Raw genomic sequence first — 11,461 nt, forward strand, 5'->3', positions numbered from 1 at the left:
AGAGACTGTCCCTGTCACTTGCCGTGACTACCTGCCCTTCTACCCAGAGACTGTCCCTGTCACTTGCCGTGACTACCTGCCCTTCTACCCAGAGACTGTCCCTGTCACTTGCCGTGACTACCTGCCCTTCTACCCAGAGACTGTTCCTGTCACTTGCCGTGACTACCTGCCCGTCTTCCCTGGGAGCCACCCGCTTCCTTACAAGGACTGCCCCCTTGTATAGTTGCTCAGAGGTTCCGCCTCCCAGACCCGTTACACTTATGACCATGTGATATTTCAGTTTTTCTTTTTTAATAAATTTGTAAAAATTTCTACATTTCAGTTTTTTTTCAGTCAAGATGGGGTGCAGAGTGTACTTTAATGAGAAAAAAAAGAACATTTTAGAATTTACCAAATGGCAGCAATGAAACAAAGAGTGAAAAATTTAAAGGGGTCTGAATACTTTCCGTACCCACTATAAATAGGTGTAATGCGTTTATGTATTTGTAATGTGTAATGTGTACATATATGTGTGTATGTTTCTTCTTTTAGAAGAAAGCAGACATTTTTCTAAGCCTGGACTCACTCTTCAACATAGCATATTAAAATACTTAACAAATCTGTATTACCAATATATACCGCACCTTCTATGCTCCTTATGAGCCCATTTGAACAGCAGCACGTGATCTTCATATTTTAGTTTCTTATCGAACAAAGACGTGAGTTGTTTAAATAACTCAACATGTAGGCACTTCAAGTACGACGCAGTCAGGGCCTCTGGAAAATGTTCAAGTCTCAATATAATCTCTGACAGATTCTTTTCAAGTTCCTCCAGATATTGGTCCAGGCCTCTTTCGAGTTCAAGTTTTGCATTGTTCTTCTTAATATCATTTTCAAAAAGACTCTCTACGTGATTGACCCACATTTGTGGGCTCCAGTCAGGACCTTTGCTGCATTGTTGGTGCTTTGCCCATTGAATGCATTGTGAGATGGACGCAAGAGTCGCAGTCTGATTGGAATCACCATCAATGGCCAGAGTCAAGCATCGCCACATCTCCTGGGCTACGGCCTCATATAACTCGCTGCCGTCACATTTTCCATTTTGCTCTGCGTCATGGATGAATAAACAGGCGTCATAGTATTCTTGTTTGCTGATCAGACTTTTCAGATGTTCTGTAAGATAAAACCAATGAGAAACGACTCATCACCCTCAATGTATATTGTGCCATCTAGACATTTAGGTTGAAAAGTGATTTGACCACCAGAAGTGGAAAATCAACCATTGAAGGTGCATGGGAACATAATTTGTATATTTGTGGTTTCTCAAAAATATATAGTTATCGGGCAACTTTTTTCCAGGCAGTGAATTATATAAAGTGCGATGGCGTATGTAACAGGGCAGAACATTGTCTACTGGTGAAATAAAAGGTAAATCAGAAGTCCAGTCCTCACAAAGAATACCAAAGCTTATTATCCAACAGCGAGAAATCACAGTGTTACTACTGTAATGTGGCATCACCATGTGCGATACCTTTATATTTTAACATTACTGTGTGAACTATTCTAATGCTTTATTACCTCATACTGTGACATCACGGTTTATTATCTCTGTACTGTGACATCACTGTTTGTAATCACTTTACTGTGACATCACTGTTTATAATCACTTTACTGTGACATCACTGTGTATATTATCCCTGTACTGTGACATCACTGTTTATTATCCCTGTACTGTGACATCACTGTTTATTATCACTGTACTGTGACATCACTGTGTGAATTACCCCTGTATTGTGACATCACTGTGTGTATTACCCCTGTATTGTGACATCACTGTGTGTATTAACCCTGTATTGTGACATCACCGTGTGCATTACCCCTGTACCGTGACATCACTGTGTGTTATCCCTGTACTATGACATCACTGTGTTTATTATCACTGTACTGTGACATCACTGTGTGTATTACTGTACTGAGATATCACTGTGTATTATCTCTGTACTGTGACATCACTGTGTGTATTATCACTGTACTGTGACATCATTGTGATTATTATCCTTGCACTGTGGCATCATTGTGATTATTATCCCTATACTGTGACATCACTGTGTGTATTACTGTACTGTGACATCACTGTGTTATAATCCAAGGACTGTGACATCATTACTTATCAGTCCTGTACTGTGACTTCCGTGTGTTTATTATCCCAGTACTGTAATATCACTTTGTGTATTACCTGTCACAATAGTGTTGGGACTTTGGGCGCTAACCAGGTCCCTAGAACAAGGTGTGCCCTAGTCTGTCCCGGTTCCCCAGATTATTCCTGAAGGTGGAGACACTGGGTTCTCATACCTTGCTATGCTCCTATATCTAGCCTGATCTGTCCACTCCCCCACCCAGAGTAGTGGGAAGCAGAAGTGTATAGGAAAACACTAACCAGACAAACAAGGGGAGACGGCAGGGATGAATGAAAATACCAACCATACAAAATACAGTCACCAAAAAACAGAGTGGGGCACATGGGAGGAGCAACCAAATAGGAGAGTATGAGAATGTGCACACAGACAAAACTCTGAGCAACAGTCTCCTGAATAAATCTCCAAACGCCTACAACAACCACGTGCTACACCTCCAACTCCAGAACCAGGCAGTAAGAACTAACACTGGCAATCTCTAAGTGCCAGAGGCAATCATATATAGCAGAGGGGAGTGGCCAACACTGAACAGCTGAAACAATCCAAGTAGGAAAGCTCCAGGAGCTTCAACTGGACAAATTAACTCTTGTACTGCTAGCAAGGAAAAACCCTGCACTGTTTAATACGATAGTGAAGTACTTCTTAACAGTGCAGGAGTGAGTGAAATCACACACCATAGTCTTCTGGCCCCTCTTTGTCGCAGTATCCCCGTGACATTACCTCTGTACTGTGACACCACTGTGTTATAATCCATGTACTGTGACATCATTACTTATCAGCCCTGTACTGTGACATCACTGAGTTTATTATCTGTGTACTGTGACATCACGGTCCTGTTGCTATATTACCTTATTCTTTGACATCACTATTTTTCCTGTACTGTGAAATATCATGGTGCTATTGTCATACAAGGTTTGGGAAAGACTAAGTGCAACACGAAGGGAAGAGGGGGAGGAAACCCAAACACTAGGGAAAGGGGGAGTAGAGACCCCTAGGCAGATCTAATATCACCCTGCCTAGCCTATCGTTCCTATATAGGTTCCACACCTATCGTCGAGCAGGAACCTAAGCCCTGAATGTCCCTAGAGCAAGGCCCTAGATAGGGAAGGGAGATAACACCAACTTTCCTCCAAGGGTACCAGAGAAGAAACTAGCCGACTGCTAGTGCTCCAAGACTACACAGAGGTACATAGAACTATCACCGGCGACTCTCTGGAGAAACTGAGACTATTTAACTACCCAGCAAGGGTGTGTCAATCAATAGCAGAAGGTGGAGGTCACTGCTGGGTCCTAAAGGAAGAAGGATAAAACTATACTACAGAGATGAGGGAATCAAGAAGGCGTCTGCAATGCCAAGCACAGTGACCTTCTACAGCTGGCTCCAGAACGACTGTATGTCACACCTGACAAACCCGTGACCCGTGACAGCTATATTACCTCATACTGTGACATCACTGATTGTTTTTCCTATGCTGTGATATCACTGTAGCCATTATTTCCATACCGCGACTTAGCTGTGTACAATAAACATTTCCTATGACACGAGAGCGTTTATTATCCATGTATTGTCACATCACAAGGTTTATTCCTGTTTTGTGACAACCCTTTGAGCAATAACCCTGTATATTGATAACCTGTGATCATGCTCATTGTACTATGACATCACAGCGGATGACCTCAGCAGTGCTGCACATTTACATACATTGAAGGGAATGCAGCTATGAATTATTTGCAGCAACCTCTTCATTTTCAGTGTCGGTTATGGTTCCCGAGGTCAGAGCCCCATCTGATCATAAAGTGGTAGCATATCCTATAGCCATCACTTTATTACCCTTTAGGCACTATATAGTACAGTTTTTATTTAGGCACATGTCATAGTTGGGTAATATTACAGAAGCGCTACTTGTTCAGTAGGTGCCCAGCTATGGTTTATTCAGATTCACAGTAGACCTTTTATCCAGCCCATCCTAAAATACATATAAAAGGGCATGTTTTGGTTGAAAAATCTGTTAAATCCACATTTTTGGCACAATTTTTGTGCACGGGGTCTTTTGTTTGTTTTTGTCAAATATTTACTGTTGATGTGTTTTCCCATTAAAATGAAAGGGAAGATTACTCAAAGAGCATTGGAAACATTCTTTTTAATGTGGATATTGGAGCAGAATTTACTCCAAACTCCACCCAAAAAGAAAAGAAACATCAAGTTTGAGTACAGTTAGTTACAGGTGTTCACAACATAAAATCTAACACTGAAAATCCGAGTTAGGAAGTAAAAAGAGAAAAGACGCTTAGACTACTTAGTATCAGTATCATAGCATCACAACCCAGTATATAGAAAAAGTATATAGAAAAAAATCCCAACCTCAAAAGAGAGACTTGCCAACTAATAATTGATAAATATAAAAAAATGTATTCACTTATGTGATGGATGCACCTTTGGAAATTATTTTTGGGAATAACCCCATAGGAAAAGTCCTTAGCAGCAAGTGAAAGGCATCCAAAAATTCTGTCTTTTGCTGGACCTCTCAGGCCAATTACTGTGCCACATCTTGGGGGCCAGACCAATCCCCGGAGTTTAAAAAGCAATGTCTTCTTCATCACTTTAAAGGGATTGTCACCTTTCAAAAAATACAGATCCCTTGATACAATTTGAAATGTAAAAACTAACAGCGCTTTACTCACCATCCCCAGGTCCAGCGCTGAGTCTCCGCCACTGTAGCGTTTACAAGAGATAACTTGCTGATCGGACCCAGCCATCTGGCCCGAATAGATCCTAAGAATGGGGCTCTGCAACCCCATCCTGAATGGAGCAGCCTCCACTCCCCTCATCGTCTATGGGATCCGATGGAAATAGCCCAAGTGCTGTACTAGGCAGTCCCATAGACAGTAAAAGGAGCTGAGGCTGTACATTCACATCTCCACTCCATTGCGGATGGGACTACAGAGTCCTGTGCTTGAAGTTCCAGAACCCCAGTCACGGGATCACTGTGGGGACAGGTAGTCTAAAATCTTTGAGACACTGCAAAATAACTGCAGCAAGAATTGGTAGTAGCTATTTGCCCATAAGGGAGCATGCTAAACACTGCATATCTCCATGACCAAACTGCAAGACGTACACCTCTACTAACCTAAAAGGACAAGAAAAGTTGGCTTCAATATGTTCAAAAGCAAATAAAGAAACCACAGAGGTTTTGGGATTCTATTCTCTAGAGCAATGAAACAAAACTGGAACTTTTCGGGACTATGGGTCAGTAATATGTCGGGAGGAGGAAGAATGAAGCAAATGCTAAAAAGAACAGCCTGCTCACAGTGAAGCAGGCTGGGGTCTTGGTGGTGTCTGCAGTGCAGCATTGCTACGACTCAGTGAAGCCTACAGTGGAGCACGGCAGGGTCTCAGTGAGGTCTACAGTGAAGCATGGCAGAGTCTTGGTTAAGCCTACACTGAAGCAAGGCAGTGGCTCGGTGATGCCTAAAGTGAAGCATGGTGGTGGCTCGGTGATGCTCTAGGGCTGCTTTGCTTATTCTGGCACTGTAAACCTGCAGCATTCTGGTGGGCAAGATGGATTCAATCAAGTATCAGGAAATCCCAGAAGAAAATGTCATGACTTCTTTGAAGAAGTTGAAGCTTGGGTGTCCAACAGGACAATGATTTCAAACATATCTTAAAGTCCACCAAGTTTTGGTTTCAAAAGAAGACCAATAAGGTTATGTAGTGGCCATCACAGTCGCCTGACTTGAAATTAAAAGAAAATCTTTAGTAGGATGTGAAGAAGGTGGTTGTAGCAGCAAATCCAATAATATTTAGTGACCTGGAGGCCATTGCCCATGAGGAAATTGGCTTCTGGCTTTGAGTGGCATTTGTAGCAGGTCATAATAACAGCCAAAAAGTGATGTACTAAGTACTAAAGACACTTGTCATGAAGTGGTTGCATAATTCTGAGACAGCAGAAGTCAGTAAAAATGTCATTTTTGTAATGAATTTGGAGAAGCCACTTGTTATATTAGTTGTGTTGAGCTATTTGCATTGTTCTTGATTGATTTGTTTATTGTAAACAGCAGAAAGTTTGTACATTTTGCCAATAAATTGTATTTGAACTGGGGGTTTATTGCAATAAAGTTACTGCTACTGATATTGTTGACTGTTATTTTTGATATCTAATCTGGCTTGTTAATCATTAACCTTCTTCCTGTATGTCATAAGTTGAGTTATGAATATACTGATCAAAGGCAGGGGGCATTGGATCACTTCCCTCCCTCCCCGCTGTGAACAGGTAATTGAAGCAGGTTATCTGATGAAGAGCAGACATGGATCATATATACAGACTAATTAACAGGTAGCTGGCAATGTTGGATAACCATCTGCTTGAAGTATGATCAGTATGTTTTTCTAGGAGGTTATTATACTTTATACTGTTTTTGCCTGTATGTATGTCTCTAATATTTCATCTTTTGTAACCTTTTTTAACCACTGTACTAACTCTCTCTCTCCTGGGGTAATCCTTAAATGACATGTTATAAAGCGTCTGACCAGACCCCTTACTCCTACTTCCACTGAGGTAAGAGAGGGGCGGCTGATTAGATTCGACTCTAATCCAGTTTTAACCTTCATTTCTGCTCTGGGTCATATTTTCCCCCAGAAACCTGCTAGAGAAACAATATGGCTATCATCTTACTGAACATCCTTCAATAATTCTATACATACCACACATGAATATGATATATCCATAATTCAGGGAGACATTGTGTTCCTGTGGGTTGCCAGCTACCAAAACTTTTGCAATTTTACCCAAAGATGTGAATATGCTCCCTGATTATGGATATATCTATGGATTCTGTAAGGCTATAATTATAATTTAAAAAACCTTAAAATATTGTTTCACCTTGTGTTGTCTATGGAGTACAGATGGAATGGCTACACAAGGTGAAAGCATTGACGCTCCCGTGTTTAACACCTATGTGCCAAAGGAGGCATACAGGACACTTCTCTTGGCCCAGATAGTTATCCAATATTGACAGCTACCTGTTAATTACTCTGTGTACACACTCCATGTCTGCTGTTCATCAGATAACCTGCTTCAGTTACCAGTTTACAGCAGGGGGTGCAGGCAGTGATCAAACGCCCCCTGCCTTTGATCTGTATAACTCATAACTCCACTTATGACACTGACTCTTGGAATAATTTAACTCATCTTATCAGTTCTCATACTTTGCACTGATGAGGGCCAACACCCCAAAACACAGTGTCTGCAAATTGAGATTCTGATTCGGCTTTTATCCTAAGTCACATTGCACGACTCGCTAAAGGGTTGATTGTGACTTGTAGGATTGGTGCTTCCAGTAGGTGGCGATATAGAGTTAAAGTCCTTTTTTTCTCTGAAGAGGCAATTTGCATATGAAGTTTATTGCACAGCTTTCCCTCCATGGCATTGTTCTTCATTTATGTGACATTTATAAGTATTTCATATAGGCACCCCTATGAGATGTTGTGCCTTAAGCTAGTACACGTGTCTATCATGACAGACTGGTGTAGTACTCGTTATACATATGCTCTTCTATTTGTTAAGTAATATTTAGGATCCTATATATTTACTTGAAGTGCGCTATTACAAACAGGAAAATATGCAAGCTTTGCTTCATCAGTCACCGCTGCGCCAGCTCTTCTACATCAATCTTTGCTACAACTCTGCTCTTACATTCATCATTCCTACAGCACTGCAACATCAGCCACTGCTGCTACAACTCTGCTATTCTGGTGATTATTGTTCCAGCAGTGCTACATCAGTCACTGCTATCATAAGTCTTTCTGATCCCAGTCCTCGCAGTTCTAGGTCTGCTACATCAGCCATCGCAGTTCCAGCTCTGCTACATCAGCCGTCGCAGTTCCAACTCTGCTACATCAGCAATCGCAATTCCAGCTCCTCTACATCAGCCGTCGTAGTTCCAGCTCTGCTACATCAACCGTCGCAGTTCCAGCTCTGCTACATCAGCCATTGCAGTTCAAGCTCTGCTACATCAGCCGTTGCAGTTCCAGCTCTGCTACATTAGCCATCGCAGTTACAGGTCTGCTAGATCATCCATCAGAGTTCCAGCTCTGCTACTTCAGCCATCGCAGTTCCAGCTCTGCTACATCAGCCATCGCAGTTCCAGCTCTGCTACATCAGCCGTTGCAGTTCCAGCTCTGCTACATTAGCCATCGCAGTTACAGGTCTGCTAGATCATCCATCAGAGTTCCAGCTCTGCTACTTCAGCCATCGCAGTTCCAGCTCTGCTACTTCAGCCATCGCAGTTCCAGCTCTGCTACATCAGCCGTTGCAGTTCCAGCTCTGCTACATTAGCCATCGCAGTTACAGGTCTGCTAGATCATCCATCAGAGTTCCAGCTCTGCTACTTCAGCCATCGCAGTTCCAGCTCTGCTACATCAGCCATCGCAGTTCAAGCTCTGCTACACCATCCATCGCAGTTCCAGCTCTGCTACATCAGCCATCGTAGTTCCAGCTCTGCTACATCAGCCATGGCAGTTCCAACTCGGCTACATGAGCCATCATACTTCCAGCTCTGCTACATCAGTCATCGCAGTTCCAGCTCTGCTACATCAGCCATCGCAGTTCCAACTCTGCTACATCAGCCATCATAGTTCCAGCTCTGCTATATCAACCATCGCAGTTCCAGCTCTGCTACATCAGTCATCGCAGTTCCAGCTCTGCTAATCAGTTATCAGTAATCAGGCTCTGCTTCATGTCTTCATTACCTTTACAATCTGCACCATAGTCATCACCACTTCAGCTTGGGTCAGCCATCCAGCTGTACCTGTATCAATTGTGCTTGTTGCTGAAGAACTGCTTATATGGACCAGGAGCTTCAAGGAACCACCTCACCAGGTGAGACATAACATCCCCGCTGTGTAACCTCTTAGATGTCTTCAGACTCTATAGACTGCAGCATCTAAGGCCTCCTCCACTTGTCTGTGTTTCTAGGACATGTAGTATCTGTTTTTTTTCATGGATGCCACATGTACCCATTAAAACGTATGGTGCTATTCACATCTCCATTTTTTTCCAGCACACAGATGAGAAAGACCAACACAAGTCTATGGGTCCATGAAAAACACATATAGGACACAAATGGAATTTGGGTACTGTCCAAGTGTCGTCTGGATGCAACATTGCAAAGTATAGAAGAAGCGTTGTAATTTCTTTACCATACCAGAAATACACTGATGGTAAAAATGGACACACTGATGACACTGGTACTGTTTTTTCACGTATGTGTTTTAAATGGACGTGTGAAGGGGGCCTAAGGGGCTAAATTCAGAAGTTCTCTGATCCCGCAGTTTCAGTACATTTTTGTCAAGTCAGGAGTGGGTTAAATTCATGCTTACAAAATAAGCATAAATTGTCAAATTAACATATTTGCATGGTAAAATATTTATAAATGATCCTGAGAAATATAATAAATTGGTTGCCACATTTGCTACATTTCAAAGAGGTTTTTCAGTTTTCTGTAAATCTCGCTTATGACTTTAAAAACAAAAAGTTCTTCAACTTTCTACAGTGAATGAAACACTAATGCTCTCAGTGAAGAAGTGGATACTTCTCCATCAGCAAAACAGTCATCAACAATGTATCAGTCTAACTTTCTGGCTATTTAGCTCACAGAGCATTGTCTAGACTGGATGGAATTGTAACGGACCCCCAGATGTGTGAGCAGAAGTAGATCTATAGGGGGTTTGCAGCCTCTGAATGTAAACAGGAGTTTTCTCATTCACTGACAGCAAGCGGAGATTTTGAAAATGATTATAGAAATACAGCGTATATTACAGATGATTAAAAAATAGACTTACCTTTTGATTTACAATTTCCCCGAGGTTCAGAAATAAGATTCACTTTGTTTCTGAATTTGACATAATTTGTGATGGGGATGTCAAATCTTAAACTTTCTTTAAATTTTTTCAGACAAGGATTTTCTTTGTGCTGGCCTTTTTGAGGCAGTAGGGGGCCATTTTCTGGGTGAGAGGCGTGAATGTTCTTGAATTTACTCAGTACTCTCCTGATTGGGCTTTTCTTCTCGCCCATCTGCACAGTTGGATGAGGCATTTCTGATTCCCTGTGCAGACTGAATCTGTGTCCTGCCCTTGTGCCCGCCGGCTGTCACACTACAGTCTGCTTGCACACAGGATCCGCTCCTCCTCTACTTCTCTAACATACTAGGTAATCCCAAAATGAATTAACCACGCCTAGGAAATTTATAGTCTGTGACAACCACTCTGACCACAAGGCAGAAATCTACAGACTAAATAAAGATGAACTTCCCACCTTGGTCTCAGTTCTTCCCCTAATGAACTGCAACTCGAAAATATTATATTATTACCCATTTTATCATATATACCCATGTAGATACGCAGTACTTCACAGATGTATTGAAGCACCTTTTTTTCTAAACTACAATGAATGGGTGGATGTATTGTTACAGATCATTTCATGAATATGAAGTTTATATTAAAGGCATCGTCTTATCTTCTTAAATGGGTGAAATGACAAAGTGCTGTAAAAACATGCAAGTTTGCACTTTCCCTATTATTAAAACTCCTCTCCATTCTCAAGAACAAAGGGATCTTTAAAGGGGTTGGGGACTATAATACTGATGGCCTATCCTTAGGATAGGTCATCTACGTCTGATCGGTGGGGGTGAGACACCCGGCATTCCCACGATCAGCTGTTCCCGATGCCAACCGGAACTCCTCAATAACGCAGCTGCACAGCACAGCTGCAATGATGGAATAGCTCTGCACATTTGATTTGAATAGGTGGCGGATGTGTAGTACCCGGCCATGGCCACTATACAGTCGATGGAGCTGTGCTGTGCAGCTCCACAACTGAACAGTTTGAGCCGCAGACACAGGAACAGCTGATCAGCAGAGGGGCTGGGTGTTGCACCCATACCAATCAGACATTGATGACCTCTTCTAAGAATAGGTCATCAATGTTAAAGTCCTGAACAACCCCTTTAATTATGTTGTATACTCCTCATTTCCAAGGTTACTGACCACCACTGCAGCCTATAGACTTTGTCTGGTCTCCTAGACCAGTGTTCCCCAACTCCAGTCCTCAAGGCCCACCAACAGGTCATGTTTTCAGGATTTCCTTAGTATTGCACAGGTGATAATACCATAACCTGCACATGCAATAATTCCATCACCTGTGCAAATACTAAGGAAACCCTGAAAACATGATCTGTTGGTGGGCCTTGAGGACTGGAGTTGGGGAACAAGGAGTACAGAGCTAACAAGC

General features: G+C 42.2%; 1 protein-coding gene across 1 annotated transcript in view; it reads right to left on the reverse strand.

Annotated features, from left to right (window-relative positions):
* LOC141152861 (uncharacterized) overlaps positions 1–10,383 on the reverse strand; it is a 47,765-nt gene extending 37,382 nt beyond the window's left edge. Inside the window, exons 1-2 of the mRNA XM_073637508.1 lie at positions 10,015–10,383; positions 624–1,152 (exon numbers count right to left, since the gene is read on the reverse strand). Coding sequence (XP_073493609.1) covers positions 624–1,152; positions 10,015–10,267 — 782 coding nt within the window. The 5' untranslated portion in view covers positions 10,268–10,383. The remainder of the gene's footprint in view (positions 1–623; positions 1,153–10,014) is intronic.
* Between the last annotated feature and the right edge of the window lie 1,078 nt (positions 10,384–11,461).

Source organism: Phyllobates terribilis, unplaced genomic scaffold (assembly GCF_046119375.1).
Source record: "Phyllobates terribilis strain yellow unplaced genomic scaffold, ASM4611937v1 Scaffold_7__3_contigs__length_470593459, whole genome shotgun sequence".
NCBI lineage: Eukaryota > Metazoa > Chordata > Amphibia > Anura > Dendrobatidae > Phyllobates > Phyllobates terribilis.